Consider the following 26,767-nt stretch of genomic DNA (forward strand, 5'->3'; position numbering starts at 1 on the left):
CGGCAGCCCCGGGCCCTGCATCTCACCCCCCGATGGACCAGCCGAACCTCGGTGGGCTCTGCCAGGGCGGTGGCCGGCCGCCGGCCGCCCTCCACGCGCCTGTGAGCTGGCCCCTCACCACCCCTCCAGGAGGGGGCATCTCTGGAGCCCGGCCTCACTGCCCCTCTGTGTTCTGCTTCCTCCTAGAAGGCCAGAAATGCTCGCATCAGGATCCGATTGAGAGCTCCGACTCCTACGGCGACCTCTCGGACGCCAGCGACCTGAAGACGCCAGAGAAGCAGAGCAGCAATGGCTCCTTCTCCTGCGACATGGCGGTCCCCAAAAACAAAATGGAAGCTGATGGGGAGAAGAAGTACCCCTGCCCCGAGTGTGGGAGCTTCTTCCGCTCCAAGTCCTACTTGAACAAACACATACAGAAGGTGCATGTCCGGGCCCTCGGGGGCCCCCTGGGGGACCTGGGCCCCACCCTGGGCTCACCCTTCTCTCCCCAGCAGAACATGTCTCTCCTAGAGTCCTTCGGGTTCCAGATCGTTCAGTCGGCGTTTGCGTCATCGCTGGTGGATCCCGAGGTGGACCAGCAGCCCATGGGGCCCGAGGGCAAGTGAGGCAGAGGCTGCGTCCCTGTCGGATCGGCCACCGGGGACCGCTGAGAAATGCTGTGAATGCGGAGGGAGGTGGTGTCTTTGGGTTCTGTAGCTGAGAGATTTTTATTCGTTTTTAACTCCCCCTCCAGCCCTGTCACCCCACCCCTCCCCACCCCCCACCCCCAAGTGGTCTTTAGAAATAGAATCTCATCTGACATTCGGCAGAAATACCTGCGAGACCCAGAATGGGACGAGGGCAGAAAACACTACATAGGCCTCTAAGGCAGCACCGGGGCCAGTTTCCTGATGGGCAGAAGCTGGAGCTCCTCCTGGTGTGCAGTCCTTAGTGACCCTGATCCCCAGCCCACACCTGACAGCTTTCTGGGACCTTGCTGATTTTGGTCCCTTCTCGCCTCTGGTCCCTCATTCCCCCTTCAAGCCCTCAAGAGAAACCACAGTAGGGTCTCCACCCACTTACACAATGCTGATGCCCAACTGTTTTTAAGGAAGCTGGAAACCTACAGCACCCCATGGACCATGGGGTGAGTGTCCTCTGAGAGCCCCTGAGCTTGTTGACCCTTGACCTGTGGGGCCCCAGACCTTTCTGAGCCCTGCTTGAAGGCTAGCATTTTGCCACTCGGACAAGCTTAGCAGTTGAGGACACACGCCCCCCAAATTCCAGTTCTGATATGTGATTTTAACCATTCAACTTGCTGTTGGGTTTTAATTCTCTAATTATTATTATTATTGTTATTATTTTTTAGGACCAGTTGTAGTGAATTGCTACTGAAAGCTATCCCAGGTGATACAGAGCTCTTTGTAAACCGCAGTCACACGTTAGGGTTAGGATTAAACTTTGTTTAGATGTACCATAATTAACTTGGCTAGTTGATTGTTTGAAGTCTATGGAAGAAATAGTTTTATGCAGAATTTTAAAAATGCCAGTCTGGTCAGGGAGGTAGGGGGTTTCAGTGCTTTTGGAAGGCAGGCGGGCTGGCAGGTGGGGACATCGAACACCTCGGTTGTATCACATGTGAACAAGCCCAGGTTGACCCTGTGATGTGAACTGATCTGATCAGACTGTATTAAAAACGTTAGTACGTTACTCTGCCTGCTCCCCTGAGTCTGGTTTTTCGGCCGTGGGATCTCTGAGACCCAGAGGGTGGGTAGCCTGCACCCCTGCACATGGGTGGGGGCAGGAGACCGCTTGCTCTTCACTGTGCCAGTCCTGCTGCGATGGACAGGTGGATGTCCCCACTGCAGACTCAGCCACCAGCATGCACCCACCCATCCACTCCTTGTCTTCACTGCTCTGGGCCTCAGACCCTGGGGATACAGTGGTGCATGGGACACCCCTGTGGGACTTAAAGGGAAACAGACAGTCAACAGTAAGGAGATTGGACCACAAGAGTTTAGATAAGGAGAAAAACCTGGCAAGGTAGGGACGGTGTCAGCGGGAGAGTAGGTAGGTGGTCCAGGCCAGTGAGGGGCGGGGGTGGGACTCTGGGAGAGGGACATGGAGTTGGAGGGGACCCAACAGAGCTAGGACCTAAGGAGGTACGTGGGCAGGGAGAAAATCCCCAAGGGGTGCTCAGAGAGGCTCAGCAACCTGAATTCCCCCAACCCTGTGTGACTCACGGGTGTGTGAGGAACAGGGGAAAGGGAACAAAAGATGGGCAGGAAGTGAGCATGACAGAGAATCACTGGGAACAAGAGGTAACACGAGGGGACAGGCAGACCCAGGCAGCCAGGACATCGAGGAGCCTGCAAGTGAGGGAGGAGGGAAGCCCCCAAACCAACAGAAGCAAGTGGAAAGGAAACAGTAGAGTGACAAAGGGGAGAAGAATAAATGTAGACCACGAAGAGCAAACAAAGCACAAGAGGATTCAGACCCAGTTTAGTATCAGCTGTTACACTGCTAGGGTCTAAAGGCAGAGAGTCTGAGTTGGATTTTTTTTCTTTTTCTTTTTTTTTAATTGAAATATAGTTGACATACAATATTACATTAGTTTCAGGTGCACCACATAGTGACTTGATGTTTTCACGCACCATGAAGTGATCACTGCAAGTCTGGTAGCTCCCTGCCCCCAACCAGTCATTACAGTGTTACTGACCGTGCTCCCTGTGCTGTGTGTTACATCCCTGCGGCTTGTTTGTTTTATACCTGGAGGTTTGTGCCTCTTAATCCCCTTCACCTATTTTCATGCCCCTACCCTATCCCCAACACCTGGATTTTTGCAAAAACCTCTAAGCCTCTATGTGAAATCCTGGGTGAGCTGCTGGGCTCTGGTGTGCATGGGTGGAGGCTTTGGGCCCTTGGGGTGAGTGTTGGAGGGAAGGGCAGGCCTAGAAAATGGAGACCTTGTGACCGCCACAGTCTGCCAGCTGGGGCCACCCAGCAGGCAGGAAAAGCAGAGAACCTGGCCATGAACCAAGGACTTGACTGGAGACATTCTCGGTCCTGCCCCCACACAGCCCCCCTCCCCAGCCCCGGTCTCATCTATGGACAGGCAGGCACTACGACTAGGAAGCAGTCTGTCTCACAGCAGGAGGGGAACAAGGAAGTAAGTGCGACTCACCTGAGGCCTGGGCGGGAAGTGGGGGGCCCCTGCCCCCAATCCTGGCATCTCCCCTGCTCTTCAGGCCATGGAGAACAAAGCTGCAGAACGTGGTGCACAAGGGCAGAGTGAATGGTCAGGGTGAAGGGCCTGAGCTTCGGCCGTCCAGCTCCACCATCTGCTCACCACCAACCCTGGGCAAACCTCTGAGCCTGTTTCCTCACCTGCAAAACAGGTGGTGAAGACTGAGGAGGCCTGAGCTAAATTCATGCGCTGAGTCCTCTGTGCCTAATTCTCAGCTCAGCCTTGAGGGGGGTCCCGTTACTCCCCCTGCTGTGGATGAGCATTCGGGGCCAAGAGGCAGAGGTGACCCAACCCCGCCCACCCCTGCCCCCATCACTTAGGCAGAGCCAGGGTTCAAACTCAGCTCTGTCCTCTGACTCCAGGACCTCTGTTCCCAAGCTTCTAGTGTTTCCAGGTTCCCAGCGACAGTGCCTCTGCATGCATGTAAATAAATGCCCACTACTGTGCCTGGCTCGGAACGGGCTCTGCTCCCCTGCCAGGCCCCCAGGACAAGGGCCTGCACAGGACAGCAGAAGAAATTCCACATGGAAGTTGGGGTCAGTGCCAGACGGAGTGCCCACAGAGTCTGACCCTCTGGGGTCCCGAGCCTCCCTGGGACCTGCTGAATGAAGGTGTTCCTGGCACCAGCAGCCTGGTGGACTTGCTCCAGGCAGACCTGTCACACCGGGGAGCCCATCCAGCCACTGCCAGAGGGCCTGGGCCAAGACTGGGGCATTGGCCTCACCTCTCCACAGCAGGGATGAGGGAGGCCCTGTGCCACCAAGGGACCCCGGCACATGTGACCACAAAAGAAATGTGACCACTGATGGCCCAAAGTGGGCAGGGCCTGGGGGGCCTGTGTCCAGTCTCAGGAGATGGTTCCGAGATACTTTTTACAGTTACGGCAACTCTCCAACCCTTGGCATCCCATGTGTGAAGTGGAGACGACAGGAGGGTCGTAATGAGGCTGATACATGCACACCGGGTGCTGGGCACAGAGCCGGGCTCCCCGTGGGCGTGAGTAAACTTCAGCCCCTTCCCTGGCCCCCGTGCCTACTCGCTGCCTTTTTCCCTCAAAAGCCTCAGGTGGGGGACCCCAAAACTAACTGCACAACAGCTTGCCTCCTGAACTTCCCCAGCTCCAATCCCACATTTTCTGTCCACACTTTCAGACACCCGGAGCATAAGCCCCACCTTGTGCTCTTACTTTTCATGTATCAGGCCTTTATTTCTGCCAACCTGCAGTCACATCTTGTTCCTAACAACAATAACCATAAAAATAATGGCACTAAGGGCCAGATGCACTTCTAAACACTTTATACTTATTAATTCTGTTTGCCCTCACAATGGCCCAAAGAGGTACACAAAATTCTTACAATTAAGCAACTTGCCCCAAGCACACGGCCTTAAGTGGTACAGGGAGGACTCTAGCCCAGGCCCAGAGTCTGTGTCTTCACTGTGACCCTGCGCTGGGGAGTGTCGGCTCTCAGACCCTCCCCTTCTCAGCACATCCCATCCAGTGCCTTAGAATACCCTCCCTGCAGGAAGGCTCTTCCTCCACAGCCATGTGCATCAGAACCTTACCGTTTCCATGGCCTTCTCTGCCGCTGCCCTCCTCCACCCCTTCCCTGGGCCATCATCCCTGGGCCCTGGCTCACGGTGGTCTCCGGAGCCAGCCACCCAGGTGCAGATCCCAGCACCACCTCTTTCTAACCAGGTGGCCCCTGGCAGATGCATCTGTTTCCTCGTGTGGAAAACAAGGGTAACAGTCCTATTCACACGGCCGCTGTGAGAATTACATAGGCTGGTTACCCATCAAGCACATTAGAAAACACTCAAAAAGCTCCCTTTTAGTTCACCTGAATTATCTCCTCCACCAGACTAAACCCGCACAAAAATGAGCAAGAGCAGGGAACAAGCAGACTTTTTCTGTAAAGAACCAGAGGGGAAACATCTTCAGCTTCATGAGCCACATGGTTGCCGTCACAGCCACTCCACTCTGCCACTGTACAGGAGCAGCCGGGCCCAGATAACATGAAAACAGGATGGACCCGAGCGACTGTCGATGCCTCTCCCTGCTCCAAGGGCATCAGTTCCCATCTGATTCTCTCCTGTTCCAAGTCAAAACCTGTGCCCTGAGCATACTGGGTGCCTGGGCGTCCACGCCAAGGAGCATGAACTCCACATGTGGCAGGGCCTCTGTTTATTTTTTTTTTAAGCTTTTCTTTGGATGATGATAAACTATTCGATTTTTCATGTCATTTCTTCCACCTCTAAGTTCCTTATCTTCTGTTTACCTGAAGAACTCCTTATTCAAATGCTCAGCTCAGACAGCCCCTGGCCTGCAAAGCTTCCCCCGCCCCCACCAGGAGGGAGGCAGCTTTCACGCTCACATCGCTGCTCTGTGCCATGCACTGTACCACAGGCTTCACGTGCGTCAGCAATCCTGTGGAGTTGGTACTGTCTACTCTCACTGAGGCCCAGAGAGGTCAAGTAACTGCCAATGTCACACAGATGTCTTGACCAAGGATCCCAGGGCCCCATCACCTTGTGCCATCTCCCTGTTCTGCACACATTCCTACTTTCACGTCATCTTTTCATGGGTCTATCTCCCCATATGAAGCCAGGTTTTTTTGCAAACCGGCCTCATGCAGAGATAATTCATCTCTGTGTTGCCAACACCTAGAACAGCGCTCGGCACTTAGCAGCCGCTGATTCCCTCACAGGTGTTCTGAGTGGGATATGGTGTGCCAGGAAGGGCTGAATTCCTGCTCTCAAGGGACATATAAGCAAACATCTGAACCACAAGAGAAAACGAGACATGAGAGGCAAGGGGAAATAAAATGCTCAGATGGTTTAGAGAAGGTCTGAGAAGGTGGTGGCATTAGAGTCAGACCCTGGAGCAACTTAGGACTCAGATGAGAAGGGATGGATGTAGGGGAAGCAGGTGAGCTCAGAGAAGGGAGGACCTGGGCAAACTTGCTCTTGAAGTGCAAATACCAGCTGACAATCAAGGTGACAAGTGCCTTCATGTCACCAAGGGAGAAAAGGGCCATTTCAGGCTGTGGAGGAGCTGCAGTGAGGAAGAGCTGATCGGGGCAGCCACGCTCCCACGTGCGGGCCAGTCTGGGTGACTGAACAAAGACATCTTCCTAAGGGGAACCCTGTGGCCAGATTCAAATAACAAAGCTTCCCTTGTTGAAATGATAACTTCCCCCATTTACTGAGTACATGTTCTTCTGATTCTCATGACTATGACCAGTACAGTCGTCTCCATTTCACAGATAAGAAAATCGAGGCTCATAAATCTAGCACAGAATAAATAGCCCAAGATTTAGAGTCAGAGGACCTTGGTTCCAAGCCTCACTCTTAGTTTCCTGTACTGATGGCAGAACTTTTCTGGAAAATAATTTGTTAGAATTTATCAGGAGTCTAAAAATGTTCATATCCTTTAAACCAGAATCCTACTTGTAGGAAGCTATCTAACAAAGTAACACTAAAGAGCTTAGCACACAAAGATGTACGGAAAATGTGAAAGCAGCCTAAACGGCTGGTTAACATACAGCCATTTACAAATGATCACACAATGTTTAATGTCATAGAGGGAAACATTTATATTAAAAGTGGTTATGAGAAAACAGCAGGTTATGAGAAAACAAAATTGCCTGGGTGTTAAGAGCTGAACAAGGTTAAAATGATGCATGGAAAAAAGACTGGGAGAAAATGCACTTGCAACCGGTTTATCAGGGTATCTCATCCTGTATAAACGGGAATCATTCCTTGTATTTTTCAGCGGCCGCCCTCAGGAGCACCATGTCAACCCCTCTTTTCTCACTGGATCTCTTAATAACGGACGCCACAGATCCTCCACTACTTCCAGAAACTAGAGTGGTCTCCTTCTGGTAATTCAGGTTCATTTTAAACGTTTACACAAATAAAAACACTCGCTTAAAAATGGCCATCTCAAGCTCCCCTTTGAAGTTCTTGCCCTGCCCCCTCCCAGGGAAGCTGCATGTGGCCATGACCCGCTGGCTTGAGTTGGGGGGGGGACCGGGTTGGTCCTCTCTGCAGGGGGCTGTAGGCAGGGATGGGGGGAGGGGCCCTGGGGAGGTGGCCAGTGGTCTCCAGGTTGGTTGGCTGCAGCAACTCGAGACCAAGGCTGTTGTCTTCTTCTGTGGCTGCATCCCCAAACCGGCTCTCTCATGCAGAACATTTCTGAATCTCAGCTTCCTTATTGGTAAAATAAAACACGCTGCCTGGGGTGTGTGGTGGACGTTCACAAGAGGACGTTCACAAGAGGACGTTCACAGGAACACTGTCAACCGTGAAGCACTGTGTAAATGTCATTAGCTATTGGCACTGTTTCTGTGAGGAGCCTGTTCTTTGAAATGTCTACTATTAATTGAAGTGGACGCCTGCACTTAGAGAAGGTGAATTTTCCGTCAGACCGCCTGTTCTCCAGCCCCACCCCCACTCAGTAAAGGACAGCACTTTCCCAGATGACATGATGCGGGCCAGGCCTTCGGAGGCAGCCCGGGCTCTGTCCTCTCAGGCCACTGGCTGTACTTCTGTTCGGAAGTACACTCACTACCCATCAGTCGCTTCCTCACTCCTGCTACTGCCCCATCTGGCCACCTCACCTCTCCCCCTCCTCCAACTGGTCCCCCTTCCCCACCCTCACCTCCTGGTCACCAGTCTCTGCTGGTGTTGGTTGGTTTCAGTTGCTTTTGGCTCCAAGCCCTCCAATGTCTTCCATCTCACTCAAAGCAAATCCAAATCCCTCATCAAGGTGTACGAGGCCCACAGGACCTGGTCCCCTGGTTCCCTCTCTGACCCTCCCTCCCTCACCCAGCTCCAGCCACAGCGGCCTCCTCATGGTTCCTCTCACAAGCCAGACATGCTCCAGCCTCAGGGCCTTTGTACCTACTCTAGTCCCTTGGACTGGAACATGCTTTCTGCAGACAGTCATGGGGCTTGCTCCTTCACTTCAACAGAGTGTCTTTCCCTGACCACCAAGATGAAAACAACGCATCCCTACCCTACCTCCTTCCCTTGATTCCTCTTCTTAGTACTTAGCACCCCTGACATATTAGCTATTCATTTGTGTAAGGTCTGCCACCCCCATTAGAATGCAGGACATTGTCCACGGCATAGCCCACCACCTGGCAGATATTAACTCCTTCTGAACATTTCATTATAAGGACTGTTTCAGTTACACCTGCCAAGTCCAATGGCAATTTTCATGGCCTAGGGTTCTTCTGGATTGGGTTCCCTTCGTTGTGTCTCCGGGAAGCTCTATGCTGAGCTTTGTTCCTGAAAAGGAACAAAGCCTGTGCTCCATGTTCAATTTAAGGTGGAATGACCCTGGCTCTTGGGGTTTGGGGTTGGAGGGAAGAAGAGGGTCTCAGTGTCTGACCATCTTTAACCCCCTTCCTGGTGCCTGCAGCTGGCTGGTATCAGGTGAGACACATACTCCCACAGCCCACTTTCTGGGAAGTTGTGTTGTGGAAGACAGATACATGTAAATAACCAAGAAATGTGATCAAGGGGGTGGGCAGCTGTGGGGAATGTATCATCCTTACCAGAGGGTGGAGGGGGAGCCCCAGAGGAGGGAGGGAGACACAAGCACCCAGAGCTCCGCAGAGCCATTCCTGGTCTAAGAGCTGGGAGGTGGGGTCGTGTGCCCAATGTAGGACCAGGAACTCGGGGGACACCACCCTCCTGGCCTCAGCTTTCACAGAGGTAAAGTTCTGTCGCCTCTCTGCCTGCTGGGTGACTACATTTTAACCCAGGCTGCTTCGTCTTCAGGGGAGAAGGAATCTCCATTCTCAGTGTGGGGCCCCATCCCCTCACAATGACGGGCTCACTGACAGCCCACATGGTCACAATACTCATTGGCGCCCAGTGCTGGGGCCCAACCCTGCCCTCCTGACTTTCGCTGGCAGTTGGCCACCTTCCCTGCCCCTTACCCAGAAAGCCATACTTCCCAGAACTGTTTTCCACAAGCAGCTCCCTCCCTTCCTCCTCAGACCTGCCCAGACTGGCCTGGGCACTTCGCAACAATGTTCTTTGCCCGCAGAAAGTGGCTCAGCTCCAATCCCTTCCCACCAGAGGACCCTGCACGCAACTGCCGAGGAGCTGCCAGCAGGGGGAGACAGGACAATTCAGATTCTGCAGCGGGACAGGAGCCAGGGACAGGAGTCACAGACGCCACTTCTCCAGGCTCAGGTCATTTTCTCCTCATCTAAGATATGCAAAACCTGGTGCTCTGTTCCAACAGCTGAGCGTGAGGTTCAGGGGAGTGGAAAGCCAGATGGAATCCACCCAGTCATCAATGACTGATCAAGCACCTTCTAGTGCCAGGCTGGACGCTCACGCGGGGTCATTGCTGGCCGCAAACGTGAGAGTCAGAACTGGAACTGGAGGTCCGGGCACTGGGACCACAGTGAGGGTGCATGTCAGGCTCCCGGGACTCTGGGAGGAGGAGAGGCCAATGAACAGAGTCTGAGGCCAGAAAATTCTTGTGCTTCTTCCAGCGCAAAAACCCTGCCAGAGCAAGAATGCCGGGCTCAATAAAACAGCTAAAAGCAATCTAAATGAGAGCTCACATCCCCACATCTGAGGGAGACAGCTCTGGGAACAAGGAGAAAGCGAAAACTTGATCACTATCCCGATTTTGGTTCAAAATCCAGTGGGGAGACGAAACAAGATTGGCCGAGGGTTGGTAATTCCACAACATGTACCTGGTAACTATATTATTCTTAGAGAAAATTCCCACAGGGAACGTTTATATATATATATCAACAACTTGGTCAATAATCGCTACAGACAAGTTTCACAGGAGGTACCGTGGCGCTTATGGGAGAAAACAGGGCATCTCTGCTCACCCAAAGTCCCCAAAGAGTTCGGGACACCCTGACGCTGTAGACACTCCCTCCTGCCCCCTTCCCTCCCACACCTGCTGCCAAAGCCCATGGTCCCTACCCTTTATAAAGAGCAGCACGTGTGCAAGTGACATGTTGCTGGGGCGCCCGACCCACGTGGTTCACAAGAGCAGGAAGAAGAAAGCCGAGATCTGCATCCGGTCTTCTGTTGCCCAGTAGGGAAGGAGTGTTTGGCGAGGATGCCAAGAGGGGAAGCCACGGAGTGAGGGGTGAATGAGGCTCCTGGCAGCACTGTGAGGTCACCGGGCCACCTTGAACAGGTCCCAACATCTCTGGGAGCGCCTCCTTTCTAAAGACAGGGACACATGAGGAAACAGCACCTGTAGGTGCTTGTCTGGGCAGCATGAGAGAAATCCAAAAGACAGGGTGTTCCCCCATGTGTCTCCTCATCAGCATGACATCTCAGGGATAGTAATTTACAAAAAAAACCCCAAAAAACAAAGAGCAGATCGTAAGGCTGGTGCCACTCCTGACCTCTGGAGAGCTCTGGTTCAAGAAAATGGCTTTCTTAGGCTTCTACCCCAGAAATTCAATTCATGACTGACAGGAAGTGTTGGATCTGGGCTGAGACAGGTGGGAGTAGTCTGGATCCGGGCTGGTGCTTGACAGCTAACGAGCCTCGGCCCAGAAGAAACAGTACACACATGGCTATCTAAAACAGTAAAAACCAACCCACAAAACAGGGTGACATAAGAGCTTGACAAAACCAAGCACAGCTCTGTAAGGCAATAAAACAAACACTTCATAATTATTTTAAATGACAAGGGCGCTGATTCCATCAGTGATCCACACAGAAGCACATGCTCCAAAAAAAAGGAAAATACAAAATACTGATCACAATACCCAACTGTACTACATATTGGAAGCATCTGGAGTAATAAAAGTAGAGCACTCACAAAGCTGTATTCATCAAAACAGTATGGTGCTGGCATAAACATATGTATCACTGAACAGAATTGAGACTCCAGAAATAAAATCGTGCATCGATGGTCATTTGGTTTTCGACAAGGGTACTAAGACCATTCAATGCGGGAAAGGATAGTCTTTCAACAAGTGGTGCTAGGACAGCTGGATATATGCATGCAATATATGACACCAAAAGCACAGGCAACCAAAGGAAAAAACAGATCAATTAGATTTCATCAAAATTTAAAACTCTGCATCAAAGGACTATCAAGAACATGAAAACACAACCCACAAATTAGAAGAAAATATCTCATATATCTGATAAAAGTCTAGCATCCAGAATATATAATTATTAAAATAAAGACAAACAACACAATGGAAAAAATGGGCAAAGGCCTGCAATAAACATTTCTCCAAAGAAGATAAACAAATGGCAAAAATGCACATGGAAAGATGTTCAACATCTTTTCATTGGTCATTAGGAAAGTACAAATCAAGACCACAATGACATACCATTTTCCCCCAGTAGGATGGCAATCATAAAAAAAGGCAGGGAGAGGATGAGTGTTAGTGAGGATGTGCAGAAACTGGAACTCACGTTGCCAGTGGGAACGCAGTGATGCAGCCACTGTGGAAAACAGTCTGGTGGTTCCTCAAATGGTTAAACAGAGTTATCCACAATTCTACTCCCAGGTATACACTCTAGAAATGGGACGCTTTCCCATAAGTCTGAGGACTTGTGAAGGTGACAGAGGGCCACTCAGTGTTGGAGAGGACAGGCTCCTAGAAAGTGGAAATGCTCTTCCATTGCCTGGGTAGCAACAGCCTGGCTGTGACGGGGCGGAATTTCTATTTCTGACGTCGTCAGGACAATAAGGGAGCTGCTGCCAATGCTGGGTAGAACTCAAGAACACTTAGCAGCGGTGGCTGACTTCCAGCTGAGCCATTAAGGTAAATGGAGAAGAAAGCAAGCACCAGGTGGAAATATCGCTGGAAACTCACAGACACCCTGAGTGTTTGAAGCTGGTACTTAACCTGCTGTCACTGAAGTCAAGCCTTTTCTGACCTCCTAAAACTAGGCCGGGTGCCCCACCATGAGCCCCATGATCCCCAGCAGTGACCTCTACTGTAGCATTTATTTCTACCCCTACTCCTATTGGCTCTATCCCAAGACTGTGAGCTTCTTGAGAACAAGGACCTGGCAGGTCACTGCTGTGTCCACAGGACTCAGCCTAGTGCCTGTCTGTGCCCAGCAGACGTGTAATAACCCCTTAATCAGTCACCCTTTACTGTCTGTGTTACACTCTTTTAACGCCTACTTATAAATGCCCTGTATTGTTTTCATTTCCATATGTGTTAGCCTGGTCTTTATAACCAGGTCATTAAGTTTCTGGAAGATAGCAAATATACTCAGGACTTCTAAGTCACGTGACTGACACACTTATTAAAAACTAACACTTAGTCAGGGCTCAATGGATGTCAACAAGCCAATGATGGAGGTACTATTTTAATTTCTCGCTCACCCCATATGAGAAAACTGAGTTACAAGGAGTCAGTAGCTTCTATAAGATGACACAGCTAGGGAGTGACAGAGCTGGGATTTGAACCCTGACCGTGGTGCCTGTACTCCCAACCCCTACAAGAGGCTAAGAAAACTCGGAATTACAAATGCCAAGTGATTTACTTGGGATCAAACTGCAGCGCTGAGCCTGGAAACCAGGACTTCCCAAAGCCTGCACTCTTAATTATCTGACACGCTGCTTCTCTTGCTTAAACGTCTGTGCTAACACCCAGATCGTACTGGGTGTTGACAGATTTTAAAAGCTGCAGATCCAGTTTACTGAGATTGAAGATTAGGTTCCCTTCCAAAAGAAGCATCATTGTAGTTCACTGGGTTGATTTACCTTAAACACCGACAGCCTAGGCTCCCCGGCCACCTGAGTTTGTGGTCTCTAGCACTCTCTTCCCCTGCGACGCGGAAGACTGTTTCCCTCAACATGAAACCCATGGTTTCCAAGGCTGGCCTCTAACTCAAAATCCGCTCCCACTCAGGAATTTATTTTTCCCTTTTTGCCCCCCAAACCAGTGATGTGATGTCCCCAAGTTCCCTGGGGACCCTCGTTTCCCCAATGTGGAATGTCTTGTTTCCAAAAGTAACCTGTGCTCCACAAGCCTTCCTGGCCATTTTATTGTTTCCCCTTAAAAAATTATTATTCTGTGTAGGCTTATTAGACTCTCTTCCTTACATTCTCTGCTTTCTCTCTTTATTTCAAACATTTACTAAACACTTAACTATGTACCAAAATGGACATAATCTAACTCACTGAAGGCCATACTTTCAAAGAAACGGCCTTGGGAGTTTAGATATTTTGACTGGAGTATGATTTCCTTAACAAGCTTCACAAAACTGTCCCCTGCTCAGTTTGCAATTTTACACCCAAATACCTCTCAGCAAAATCTCCGTGTCCACAGCACATCACACACCCAGAGCGTATCTGGAGTCATCACATTAGCTCTGACTCCAAAGATTTTTACCAACACCTCGGCCCTCTTGCTGACAAAAAAGATTTTTAAGCCTTTTAGCAGCTTTATGGCTTCCTCAGAGTTCTTCTAAGTTCAAAACAAACCGCCCGTCTTTCTTGGGAAATGCTCTGGAGGCTATTTCCTGAGTTAACGGTACAGCTTTGTCTCTCTGGATTAGCACTGATTTAGTATGAAACCAATCGTTAAATAGCTCTGAAATATTTAGTAAAACGTGAGTACTGCATTTCACAACGTTGTCTTCAGGCTAGAAACCATCCAAAATGAGTATCTGGGCAGTGCTGTATCATATTATTGTCGCAGGAATCTTTCCAGAAGAAATCTGAAGTTTGGAGTAATTACAGGCCATAAAATATGGCCACATCGCACGAATACATGAAGCAAAGTTCACATCTGGATCCTAAGAAAAAAACCAAAACATCATCAGTGATGATGACAGGCCCATCTCTGAACTAAATCTGATTTCCCTCAGGAAGGAAGGGACTGAACCTATTACAATAGAATATGCCTTTGAAGGACTGAGAAACAAGTCCGTCATTCCCGGAAAAAAAAAAAAATCAAATCACGCTGATAAATGTCTTAGTTACAAGGGAGAAAAAGCAGAGATGACTAAGCTGAAAACAAGACTCCTCTGGCTTGTCTCACATCTCTTCTAGGCAGTGTGGTTCCTGATAATACACATGGCACAAAATATGGTCTTGCTGTATATCAAAGTGTGTAAGGTTGGGAAGACAGCAGTTCTTTAAACAGAAAAATTACATGGTAACAGCAACAGGTAAGGAAGCTTTGGGCTTCTGAGGAGGAAGTTCTGGCAGCCTATACAGGCCCAACGGATAATCTGGGAGTGGTACAAGTGCTGGCCTGACTACAGCCGGTCTCTATTGCCACCAGGGGAAAAGTATAGTCCAGCAGAAGCAGTCCTTCTGAGACTCAGGAGGGGCATTTCATCAGGGAGTTAACTGAGCACTCACTGTACACAAAGGCTATAGATTAGATGCTGAGGGACTAATCCCAAAGAAGCCCCTGCTCCTCCGAAATTAGACTGCATTCTCATCTCCTCAAGCCTATATATTTTACATAATGAAACAAAATCATACATCTCTTGCAGTGGTGGACAAGTATTAGGACCCGCAAGGAAAACGGTGCAGAGAACCCTTCCCCTTCAGCCTTTTGCCTGTGGAAACACCTTAGTGCAATCTTTCTTCAGCCAGTGAAATATTGCTGTTACCCTCTCCCTCTTATGCTGTTTCACCTTTTTTCATAACATGAAAGACCATCTGATGTTTTATATATTTGTCATTAGTCTTTCCCAACTAGAATATAAGTACCATGAAGGAAGGGATTTCAACTATTTAGTTCACATATATATTCTCAGTATCTCTATATCCAGAACTATAGCTAGCATGTAGTAGGTGCTTAAAATTTTTGGAAAATTATTGAAAGTGTTAAAAAAAAAAAAGACCCCTGAACATTAAGTTAGAAGAGTAAATTCTGCAATTTGGGGCATATCTGTGTATACGTGTGTAAGTTTACAGACTTAACGGTGTAACTCCCAGGGGGTACCAAGTCAGGAGTCAGAAGATCAGATGCACGTGTGGGGAGATGGGAGACAGACTGCAAAAACAAAGTAACACGTCTTAATGAATGGACAGAAGGAATCAAACGTGGTCCGCAAACGTCTTGAGAGAGTAAATGAAACTTCTCTGTCCTTTCTGTGTCTGAAATCTGACTGGCGTGAATTCAAATTCACTTCAGATTAGTTGGCTTGACATCAGCTTTATTCCTTCATAAAACTTTTGAAACTTACAAAATTTTTTTTCTCCTCCTCCCTGAATTACTGCCTTCCTTCGAGATGCAAGCTCTCAGACCGAAACAGTCTCCCATGTCTATTTTGAGATTTGCCTGAGTCACAAGGTAGTCTTGGTGAATCACTGGGCTCTATCTCTCAGTTTACTGAGACTGCCTAGGAACTGGAGCTGTCAGCCAAACAGGAAGACAGCCCTGCCACCTAACTCCAAAAGGTCTCAGTCATATGGATGTGGTGAGGTTTAAGGATGGATATAAATTGCTGCAAATGGATTTCCCACAGGATGGGGGGTGGGGTGGGGAAGCAAACATGGTACTTAACTTCCTCTATATGAATTCGGGGGCCAGACTATTAAACACAGCTGAGCAAAGATCCCAATGTTTGCATCACATGTGTTTTCAACTAAAGAGACCCCCTCTTCTGTATTCCTACTATATATGACAACCCAAATCCCAGGCAAAGTTACACTATGAAAAAAAAAGTCAGTGTTCATAAACATGTATAAACCAGCCCTTTTTCTTTTTCAAGAATGGGTATAAAGAGCTCCTTCCACCCGGATGCTCTTATCTGTGCCCTCTCTGTGCTTCTGGAGCTCCCCCTGGTCTGCAGCTAGCATGTTCTAAGTTGTTCTGCTTTAGTGACTATAATTCCAACCCCCCTGCCCCCTAATGATGCCTCTTGACAAAATTATTCTTTCTGTACTCACACAAATGGAAACAGAAGAGATGAAACGCCCCTGGGTGCAGCCAGTGCAGGTCTCAAGCTGAATCACTGCTAAGCACAACCTGAACTTTCCTGCCTCTCTTCACTTGGCTGAGCTCCTTTCTTGGCTCAGGGTTGTGATCGAGCTGGGCATAGGAGGCTTAGGACCCAGGGGGCGCCTTTCGCTGAAAAAAACACCTCGCTGCAGCAAGCTGGCTGGGAAGCTCCCAGTTCTAAAGAGAGGCTGTTTACCAGAAGAGCGTAGCAAGGGCAGGTCTGACTGCAAGGCTGGGAACGGGAGGCTGAGCCGCCGCCAAGGGGACCCCGGCTGGACCCTGGTTGGTCAGTCACCTGCGGGACGGAGGAGGTGAGGGAGGATGCTGTTGGCCTGGGTGCAAACGATCCTCGTCAGCAACATGCTCCTGGCAGAAGCCTATGGATCTGGAGGTGAGATTACAGACTTGCCTTTCTGCACCAACTTAATGAAGCAGAAAGGGTAAAGCTCACTATTTCCCAAGCAGGAAGGAAGATGACAGGAAACGGAGCTTTTAGCAGGTTCCCGTTGTCCCATGAAAGCTTTTTTTCTTCCCTTTCTCCTTTCCCTGCCAGGAGCTTGCAGCTCCATCTTTGCCATTAAGAACAAAGGCAAGTAGCCACTTTTTCCTTTTCCTTGCCTGTGGCTCAGGAGTGGATGGAACTTGGCGGGTTCATCGCCCCCACTCCTAAGTCCTGTTCTTTTCGGGGGCTTTGCACGGTGTCCCCAGAGCGCAGGCCCTTCTTCCCCAGCCTCTTCCTGCGGCTCTCCCGTTGAGGGGAGTGGGAGTTTGGAGTCTCATCCAGGCAGCGGCGAGGCAGGTTCCCTCCGTTTGAGGCTCTCTTTTGCCTGACTGAATCGGGGCTTTTGTAGCATTCTCTCGGGAGGGAGTGCTGCCTGTGGAAGTGTGGCTTCATGCGCTGAGACGGGAACGCCAGAGTTTATGTAACATGGAACGACAACGCGGGGATGCCTTTCGGGTCTGTGCCCACCGACCCCAAACTCCCACCGTCTCCACAGAGGGACCTGAACCCAGAGCTCCCTGCACCCTCCTCCAAAGTGGCCACAAGTTCCAGAGCAACAACCCCTCGCTCTCGTGCAGTGCTTTCCGGCTTACAGGAAAAAAAAAAAAAAAAAAAAAAAAAGAAGACGAAGAAAAAGCGAACGTTGTTTGGGCGCTGAGGGCCGGGCACCGGCTGGGGGCTATTCACGTGCTCTCTCCCTTCTTTTCCGGCCTCACAACAGCCCTGCGAGGCTCGGGCGGGGCTTCCCACGTGAGGGCAGGAGCTCCCAGGCGGGGTGGCCCGGGCTCCCCTGCCCGTCACTCAGTGTCCGGGGGGCTCCTTTTCCTCACAGGCTGCTTCTGGGACAACGGCCACCTGTACCGGGCGGACCAGCCCTTCCCCGCGCCGGGCCTCCGCTGCCTCAACTGGTTGGACGTGCAGAGCGGCCTGGCACCTGCCCCCAAGTCTGGTGAGTGCAGGTCTCGGGCGGCAGGCGGGCAGCGGTCGCATCCCGGCCCCGGCCCATGCTCCTTCTCTCCCCTCCCAGGCGCCGGTAACCACAGTTACTGCCGGAACCCGGACCAGGACCCGCGCGGGCCCTGGTGCTACGTGAGCGGCGAGACCGGCGCACCCGAGAAGCGGCCTTGCGAGGACCTGTACTGTCCAGGTACCCGCCCGGGACCCCGCGCCCCCGGTTTCCTGGGAGCGGCCGCTGCACCCGCAGCGCACGTGCGGCCGCGCGACGCCGGCCGGCCCCGCCCCGCCCCTGCCCCGTCCGATTGGCCAGGGCTGTCTCCAGGCCGCGGATCCCGAAGCCCATTGGCCGGCGCCGCCGCCCGGAATGAGCTCATCCTCTGCGAGCGCCTTGTAAACAACGGTGGGAGGCGAGGCCCCGCCCCTCGGCCGAACTCCGGATCCTGCGCGCCGCCTGGGGAGTCCCGGAGGCGTGGTCCTGGGCCCACGCCCTGAGCGAGTTCCTCAGCGTTTGCGGACCGTTAGTGCTGCGTGCTAGGCACTCTCCTCACAGCTCCCTCCCCACCATGCCCCCGGGAAGAGGCAGTTTGGGGGATTTGAGCCTCGGAGAAGTTCAGCAATTTACCAAAGGCAGGGGCAGCAGGGTCCATATTTGAGTCCAAGTTTCTTAGACTCCGAGGTGCAGGCTTATAGCTCCCCGGGCAGCAAGACAGTTCTCTAGGATTAAAGGGGATATGTAAGCATATAACATAGGGATTGGCATAAAGTGTGGGCTCAACACATGTGAGCTAACACAACATTGTAAATCAACTATACTTTAAAAAAAAAAAAAAAGCGGAGTCATGGATTGTCTCCTGGCGTAGAGAAGGGACCCTTGGAGAAGACGTCAGCTGAGCTGGGCCTTGGAAGATGGCAAGGATTTGAACAGATGAAGACGTAGGAGGCAGGAGAGGTCCGTTGCCATGACCTTCCCCTCACCTGTGCCCCAACTATGGTGCAGTCCTTAGGCCTGGTCTTGCCTCTAGGGCAGGGCTTGATTTTGTGTGGTGGGCCTAAGGTGGGTCCCCTTGTCTTCCCCAAAACTCAGGCCACTCTCTGATGAGAGCTGTTTCCCACTTCACCTCCAGAGACCACTTCCCAGGGCCCGCCAACCTTTACAACAGAAACCAAGGAGACGTCTGAAGTGCTCAGAGGAGACGAGGTGCAGGTGTTTGCCCCCGCCAACACCCTGCCTGCCCGGAGCGAGGCAGCAGCCGTGCAGCCAGTAATTGGGATCAGCCAGCGGGTGCGAGTGAACCCCAAGGAGAAAAAGGACCTGGGAACCCTGGGTATGACTGCCCACCCCTGTCCTTGTGGGATTCCTTGTGAAAATCTGCTCTCTGGGGTGGAGCTAATGGGACCTTGTGCCCTGTCCTTGGCAGGCTATGTGCTGGGTGTTACCATGATGGTGATCATCATCGCCATTGGAGCTGGCATTGTCCTCGGTTACACCTACAAGAGGTCAGTAGCTTGTCTTCCGGGCTCTCTGCGAGAAGGGGAGGAAGGTACACAAAGTCAAACCGGACTCCTTTGTGGCATCCTTACCCATAAAGGAAGTGAGGTGTTGGAAGAGGACCAACCCTTTCCTTTGGTGTCTTTACTCCTCACCCAAAAGCTTGTGAGGGAGGCTTACAAGTGAGGAAGCCTTCATTGGAAAGGTAAAATGACTTGCCCAGGGTTACTCTGCCTGGGAGTGGCTAGATTCAAACCCATCTCTTTTGACACCAGATTCTCTGCTGTCTGATCCAGATTGCCTGGCATGGAATTTAGTGGCCTTGTAGAAATTAGGCTGGGCTCCCACTGCAGGTTCCCAGAGATCGCATTCTTTCTGTGAGTTATAAAATTCTGCTACCAGAAAAGGTTCCCAGCCACTGCTTTTGCAGGTGGGGCTTGAGTGTCCTGAGCCAAAACAGAGGGATCTCCTCTAGGGCAGGAGAAAGTGAGTTAGAGGATAGGGAGCCTGTTTGCTACTCCTTACCACGTATAAGAAGGTCAGAGAGGCTACCTGGGAAATTCAGGGACGTGACCTGTGGCTGGACAGCAAGAAGAATGCTTATTTTGAGAGGTCCCCTGTGATACCGTGTGAAACAGGCTCTCAAAGCCAGTGACTGGTACGTGATGATAAGCTGGAGTCATGCTCGTTTTTACAACATTGGTTGTAAAAACTCTGGGAAAATTACTTGCAAAATCTTGGGCAAAATCAGGGGATTTGACCTCCAGACCTGAGTATCTGTGATATTTCTCTTCTGTGGTCTGGGAAGGCTTCCTATACGGGAAGTTGACATGATGGCCTGCGTTTTCCAGTGTTGAGGACCATGCCTGAGCCCACAGCCCGTGGATCAGCCAGCATTAAATAAACCTAGGGTGCCCTTAAAGGTGATGTAGTCAAGCTCCTCATTTTACAGGTGAAAAGTTGGGTAAGAATAATAACAGCAGTAGCAGCAGTCACAGTTACCAGAGGCCAGGCACTGCTTCACGCCAGACGCACACTGTAACTCCATTCCCACAATCACCCCTCATGGGGTAAGTGCCCTTATCATCCCCAGTTTATAGATGTGGAAACTGAGACAAGAGAGGGTATGTACTTTGCTTGAGGTTACACACCTAGCATTTGGTGGGTCCAAGTCTCAGCCCTGCCACTAATGAGCAGTCTCTGTGACTTTGGGCAGGTTGCTTCTCTTCCCTCCTCCGGGGCACTGCTGGGGCTGAGGCACATGGCTCCCTAGCCCAAAGCAAGTGGTCAGTAAACCATAGCTGTTTCTCTTTCCTGTAAAACGTGGGTGCTGTACCAGCCACTCTCTGGGCTTTCTTCCTTTTCTGATCTACGATTTAGGAAGCAGAGGTTAAAAGAGGTGAAGTATTGACCCGAGAGGGTCTCCTGACTCCCTGTGCAAGGTAGGTGCCCCAGTGGGATGGCTGATGTGGCAGGTAGGTCCAAGGGCACCTGCTTGCTTGTTTCAGAGAGTTAGAGGAAGTGATGGGGAGGCCCTGGCTGTCAGTCGTAGTCAGACCCAAACTGTGTTGGCTGAATTTAGCCCTTAAAATATGTCCTCCTTCGTCAGCTACTGGACAGTGGTTGGCTCTCCTCCAACCTTGTGACAGTATCCAGGCCTCCAGGTGCTCAAACAGACTACTGAACATCCTTAATTGCATGCATGCTCAGTTCTCATGCCCAGTGAGGAAGGCAAGGCTTTTTCTTCTAGATTTGCTCCTCTAGGCTGTCACAGAACTGCCTCAGAGCCTTGTATTTACTTTCCTGTAAACTCAGGGTGAGGCACCAAGTCACCAGACTCCCCGTCACTAACCACCAGACCACCCCTTTCCTCAGCAAAAGTGCTCTGAGCACAAGCCGTACAACAGGAAACCGCATGTGGGCTGGAGGCAAGCTCTCAGCTCCCATCTCTGCCCAAAGTCAGAGAACAGGGTGTTCTGGAAAGTGCCAGTGTGTGCAGTCCTGCCACTCCTTTGAGCCTCAGTTTCTTGTCTATTCAATGGGGCTGTATCCCACCTCCACACCCCGCCCCAGACTGTCATAAGTATTAAATGTAACCAGTAGGACACCAGTCAAGTTAAATAACCACTCTAGCAGCCAGCATTTATCTCATGCTTTCTTAGTAAGTGAAGCCCCTCTGAATGCCCTTCCCTGATGGTCATGCCCGAGCTTCATGACCACACCAGAGGGGTCACTTTTACACTGTTCACAGTGAGGAGTTGAGACCTAGAGGAGTTAAATGCTGTGTCTGAGCTACATGGCTAACCAGGTGTGTCTAAGGATTGCCAGTATCTCCCCAAAGTCCAGCAAGGCCCAGGGGCTTCGTGCAAGCTTCGCTTTGGATTACAAAGGACAGTAGGAAAAATAGAAACTTTCCAAAAAAAATAGCCAGCATCTAGTTCTGGAACTGCCACCAGTTCTGGGTGTGACACTGGACAAGTCATTTACGCTCTCTGATTTCCTCATTTGTAAAATAGTGTCAGGGCAGGTTAGCTGTGGTCCTCCCCGCTCTAATATTTCCTGAAAAGACAGTATTACCTGCTGGTGGCTGCAGGCAGTACGGGGTTCAATCCCATTTGCTTGAACGTCTCTGCTTCTGCCTCCCCGTCCCTGAAACAGAGATCCTAATAGACGCCGTATAGCTTGGTTGTGAGGATGAAATTAGCGTAGTCTGGGCATGCAGTTGGTGTTTGTGACCTCAGCTGCCCTGAGGAACTCGTCCTAAGTGGCTGCGTGGCAGGGCACTGCTACTGACTGAGAAAAGAGCAGTGGCTGAGTTATGTAATAGTTCGAAGAAAGCCGCGTTGCCTGAAGGAGGTCTCAGTTGCCTGTGTCACCCCCCAAGAGGAAGTCAGACACCGGCAGCAGCTCCGTCCATGCCTGCTCTCTCTGTCCAGCCTACTCCCATTCCTGGCCCCGGAGCAGTCAGGGACAGAATTGCCCCAAGCCTTGGATGGAGCTAACGGATGGAGCCTTCTCCGAGCCAGGGGAGTGGGGCGGGGGCAGCCAGGCACCAGGCTTCCTTTCTGGGAGGAAGGGCGGCAGGCCTGGATCGGTGAGGGCTCAGCCTGGGAGATCTGTGTCCTGGTCGTCTAGGCCACCAGGTTCAGGTGGCCAGTCTGCTGTTCCCTGCCCCTGCCCCGAGCACAGTGTCTGTGCTTGCTCCAGAGGGAGCATGTATTTTCTGATAAGAAGGCAAGGGAAAAACTAAGTCAGCACCACTCTGCCCACTTAAGAGGGAGCTGAGTCAGTGAATAAGTCTTTTGTTCTTTCATGGCTGCCAGACAGCAGCCTGGTTGCCCCCCTCGCCCCCCAAGGCAGCAAGAAGGGGCTGAGCCACCTGATGGTGGCCTTTCTCAGACCTCAGGAGGAGTGGGGGCAGCCAGTGCACCTCCAGGACTCACAGGCACCATTAACAGGATGCACGTGGGGCTGAGTGTGTTCTCAGGCTTCTAGATGGAAGAGACTGTAACCCCGATGAGTCCCAGCACCTGCTTCCTTTACTTACCCTGGGCTGCTCCTCCAGCCCAGCTCTGCCCCATTAATTGGCATTGATTTTTTACCCCCTAGATATTTGTGTGTGATGCAGCCTGACCGTCATCAACGGCTCTGCTGACCACAGCCAGACACTTCATAAAGGGGGTAGCTGAGGAGAGCGGGGCTTTGGAGACTCCAAAGCCTCAGTTTCTTCATCTGTAAAATGTGGATGATACCTGCAGTCTTGCAGAGTTGGGAGGGACATGTATAAAATGTGTGGCATCCAGTAGGTGCACAGGCAGCTTTTCTGCTGATGGGAAAGCCATTTCCTGGCACCTTAGTAGGTCCTCAGAAAGTGTGAGTTCCTGCTTTGCTTCTTCCTCCAGCCCCTTAGATCCTGAAATTCAGGCCTTGGCACAAGACACTTGGATGGTCTGCTTCATTTGTGAATTGCCTTTTGGTTTTCTTCTGGCTCGGGGGCTCCCTTAATAAAATTAAACCCAGACCTTCCTCTCCTGACATGGGCAGCCTTGATGAATCTAGCTCTTGGTTTCGTTACCAAGGCGGGTGTTGTCACGGACAAGCAGTGCCCGTGGGCAAAGTGAATCTCAGGCTATGAGTTGGGGTGCACTTGGTCCAGACAGCCCTGACCCCACAGCCCTCCATGTCCCCACGGGGCGCTCTGGGGGTCACTGCTACAGGAGCCAGTGGTGTCTGCTACTGAGCCTGACAAGAAGGATGGACAAGAGCTGCAGGCTTACACACTTGGGCATCCAGGGAGATGAGCTCCTAGGTTTGCCCTCTGTGACCTCACAGTGAGAAACGGAGTCAGGGCACACGTCCTGCAGGGGATCTCACAGGATGTTTGGAGCCCTGGAGGTTATCAGATCCAACTCTGTTTCACAGATGATGAAATTAAGGCCCAGAGAGGAGGGGAGTGGCTGAGGTCACATAAACAATACTTGACTCAGGATAGAGCTTCCTTGGTAAACCAGATCAAGATAACGTTGCTTGGTGAGTCAAGTCATATTCAGGCAGATTGTAGTATCTTTCCCTTGAGTTCTACAGCAGTTCCACTGTCTTTGAAATGCTTTCACATTCACTGTCTTATTTGGAGGCAGGTAGTATATCGCAGTTTCAACAGATGAGGAAACCAAGGCTCTGAGGCCAAGTGTCACACAGCCAAGGCTGGGCTGGTACTGGAGCGCAGGAGAATGGGCTGATTTAAAGACAGTTCTGAAGCATCTGTGCAGACTCTTCCCTCTCCGGCCACTGCTGTTTTCTCAGCACTTTCTCTGGTCTGTGGAGACTGTCATTGCAGTGGATGTGCACCCCGCTTCATCTCGCCATCTCTCCCGGAGGACCGCAGCAGGCCCGTGTTGTTGCACCAGATCATCCATCAGCTGCTTGTTTCCAGGCCTCTTTGCGGGTGGGAAGAGTCCAGGAAGATTTCCTCCTCTGACAACTGAGCCCATGTGTCCAGTTGCTGGCGTCAGAGGATGCTGACCTGGGTTCTGGGTGCTGGTTCTGGTGTGTAGTGTGCTAGGTACTCACCAAACCCCACAGGTACAGCCAGACGACTGGGTTTGTGAGTCTCTGTCCCATTTCTTTGGGACAGAACTTCTCTTGAGCATCAGCCAGAGTCCAGTGCCCACTCTGGGTTTGAGCCCACCATGTCATCTGGAGAGTTCAGCTTCTCTGGGCTATTTCCTCACCTGTAAAATGAATGATAAGACCTAATTGTTAGGGTTCAGCAGAGAATGAGGTGAGATAACATACATCAAATCCTTAGCGTGGAGGGAGCGCTCCACCCGAGCAAAGTGGGCAACACCATGGCCTGACTGGGTCACTGAGCCCCATGAGACGTGGAAGGCATGTGAAGACTCAGGCCCAGTGGTCACTGTCTCAGTTTCCCATTGACCTGAGCAGCCCTCAGCCCTTTTTGTCCCCTGTATAGATTGGGGGTGGTCCCTGTTTCTTGCCAGGGCTCACACCAGGGACTTTGGGGTGACAGCTGTCTCAGAACAGGATGGTCAGGTCAGTTTTCTGGACAGCACTGTGGGTGAGGGCTGGGAGAGCTCTCTGGGTCTTGTGGCACCTTGGGCTGAAGAAGCAAAAACTGTCTTGCTTTAAGAGTCTCCCTCCTCTAGAGTATCTTCGTGGAGCCCCACTGCAACTGTATGGGGCTGTGGCCCCCATTTTCAGATGAGGAAGCAGAGACCCAAGGTATAGGGGCACCTTGTTGAGTCAAGGCAGTCTGGCAAACTAGAAATCTTGGACGCAAGCTCCTGACTGGCTGTGCCCACAGCTGGCCCCCACCAGGCCTCAGGATGCCGGCTAAGGAGCAGAGCCGCCCTGCAGGGGGTGCAGCCTGAATGCTTGCCTCTTTTCCCCGCAGGGGCAAGGATCTGAAAGAGCAGCATGAGCAGAAAGTGTGTGAGAGGGAGATGCAGCGAATCACCCTGCCCTCGTCTGCCTTCACCAACCCCACCTGTGAGCTTGTGGACGAGAGGACCGTGGTGGTCCACGCCAGCCAGACTCCGGTCGGCCTTCAGGAGGGCAGTGCCCCTCTCATGGGCCAGGCAGGCACTCCAGGCGCCTGAGCCCCCGACCCTGGGCAGGAGCCCACACAGACACTGGTGCAGGACCACTTACCCTCCTGTGGCTGGGAGGATCGACACTATCTGTTGTGGTTAAAACCCCTCACTTTTTTTTTTTTTTTTGGTCCATTTGTTTTTGGTGAATCCTAAGACAGAAGCAGGGGCACTGTGGGCTGGAGTGAAGCTGGGTAGGGTCCTGCCAGGGCTCTACCTCCACCCCTTGGAGTAGGGTTTTGCCTGTGGATGAAGACAGCGGCGGCCCCCACTGCAGTGCTGCTGACAGGGGCTCCCAGACTGTTGCCTTGCCCCGGAACTGAACCAGGGACAGACAGGGAGCTCCCCCAGCTCCCCTGTGCTTCATTGTCCAAGACGGCCTCAGCCTCAGCCTCAGCCTCTGCCGTTGTCCTCCGTGGGCTTGAGTGGCACACACTGTTAGCTTGAGTGGCACACACTGTTAGTCATAGTTCAGGTCAAGTCAGTCATGAGGCAGCATTTTAAAAGTATATTTAGTTTTTTTAATATTTGGGATGCAATTCCCTACTGACCTCTGAGAAACGAGTCTGTATGAAAGTCAGAACTGTGGGTTGAGGATGGGGTTGAGGTGGGGTGGGGGGCTGTTGACAGTGATGTGCCTTGACAACCCTGGGCCAGGTGCAGGCCCAGGGACTCTTCCTGTTTCGAGAGGAAAGGAAGGGAAGAATCGCACTGAACATTCCACAGAGGAAGAGGGTGGAGAAGGACCCGCAACTGCCTCAGGCCATGGGGCTGTAGTGGACCTGGGGTGCCCCAGACAGTATCTATTCAGGGTGGACCGTGGCCCCTGCATTTTTCAGGGGTGAAACAGCAGCCAGTGGACCTACCAGAATTACACTGTGGGCGGGGCCTTGTGAGCTGCAGCCGAAGAGAGGTTGACCTGGAAACCAGCTGAGGCAGGTGACAGATGCTTCAGGGCTTGTCCCTGCAGTGGTCTGGGTCTGCAGGTGTCTGTGGCCTCCAGGCCAGCGCCTTCCTGTGGGGTAGTAGGGCTAGGGTCACAGCCCCTAACTTGTAAAGCAATCAGAGAACCATTGGAAGGGACCTTAGGGTTCCTCAAGCCTTTTGGACAGAGGGGCTTAGTGGGGGAAAGTGATGCTTAGGGTCATAGGGGAAGTGCTGGTGCAGCCGAGAGGAGGGTAGTGTTTCCCCAGGCACCTGCCACACTGTTCCTGTGGCTTGGCAGGGCCTCCAAGCCCTGATGTCACACTTGGAGGCCTTAGCAGTGCTCCCTGTCCATAGACCTTTCTTCCCAAAGCCCTTCCAACTGCCTGATGTGGAGAGGCGGTTAATGGGACCCAGTCTCAGCAGGCTGTTCCTGGGAGCAATTTGCTGATGGGACCTAGGCCTCAGGGGGTCCCTTAGTGGCAGCGATGCAGAAGGGAACATTACTGGTTTCTACTTTTCTATAAAAGCACTTCTCTGTGTACATGTTTTATATACCTCATTCTGACACCTGCATATAAAGTGCAGGAAATGGCTCTGCATTTGACTTACAGAAATAAATTT

The 26,767-nt window shown here is 51.6% G+C and overlaps 2 protein-coding genes and 1 long non-coding RNA gene across 7 annotated transcripts in view; 2 read left to right on the top strand and 1 right to left on the bottom strand.

Moving 5' to 3' along the window:
- Positions 1–1,689, top strand: part of PATZ1 (POZ/BTB and AT hook containing zinc finger 1) — an 18,694-nt gene extending 17,005 nt beyond the window's left edge. For 2 of the 5 annotated variants that reach the window (XM_032471525.1, XM_032471528.1), the window contains one exon: positions 190–1,689. In XM_032471525.1, the coding sequence (XP_032327416.1) occupies positions 190–605 (416 nt within the window). In that variant the 3' untranslated portion in view covers positions 606–1,689. Of the gene's footprint in view, positions 1–186 lie in introns of all 5 variants that reach the window. The other 3 variants (XM_032471524.1, XM_032471526.1, XM_032471529.1) reach the window with 2 other exon arrangements.
- The window catches only part of LOC116660924, a 25,206-nt gene extending 8,989 nt beyond the window's left edge, over positions 1–16,217 (bottom strand). Inside the window, exons 1-2 of the long non-coding RNA XR_004316587.1 lie at positions 16,110–16,217; positions 3,164–3,366 (exon numbers count right to left, since the gene is read on the bottom strand). This is a non-coding gene — a long non-coding RNA (uncharacterized LOC116660924). The remainder of the gene's footprint in view (positions 1–3,163; positions 3,367–16,109) is intronic.
- A 117-nt stretch (positions 16,218–16,334) lies between these two features.
- Positions 16,335–26,767, top strand: PIK3IP1 (phosphoinositide-3-kinase interacting protein 1). The gene is made up of 6 exons (XM_032471533.1): positions 16,335–16,552; positions 17,496–17,612; positions 17,691–17,810; positions 18,745–18,945; positions 19,039–19,117; positions 25,024–26,767. Exons 1-6 carry the CDS (start codon positions 16,483–16,485, stop codon positions 25,226–25,228), a joined length of 792 nt encoding a protein of 263 aa, XP_032327424.1. The 5' UTR covers positions 16,335–16,482; the 3' UTR covers positions 25,229–26,767.

The sequence above is a fragment of the Camelus ferus genome, chromosome 32 (assembly GCF_009834535.1).
Source record: "Camelus ferus isolate YT-003-E chromosome 32, BCGSAC_Cfer_1.0, whole genome shotgun sequence".
Taxonomy (NCBI): domain Eukaryota; kingdom Metazoa; phylum Chordata; class Mammalia; order Artiodactyla; family Camelidae; genus Camelus; species Camelus ferus.

What these genes read in the sequence shown, in the direction of transcription:
- PIK3IP1 (XM_032471533.1), top strand. Translation starts at nt 16,483, where the DNA reads ATGCTGTTGGCCTGGGTGCAAACGATCCTCGTCAGCAACATGCTCCTG. An exon ending in GGCACCTGCCCCCAAGTCTG is followed by an intron (nt 17,613 to 17,690) that starts GTGAGTGCAGGT and finishes CTCCCCTCCCAG; the next exon opens with GCGCCGGTAACCACAGTTAC. An exon ending in CGAGGACCTGTACTGTCCAG is followed by an intron (nt 17,811 to 18,744) that starts GTACCCGCCCGG and finishes CTTCACCTCCAG; the next exon opens with AGACCACTTCCCAGGGCCCG.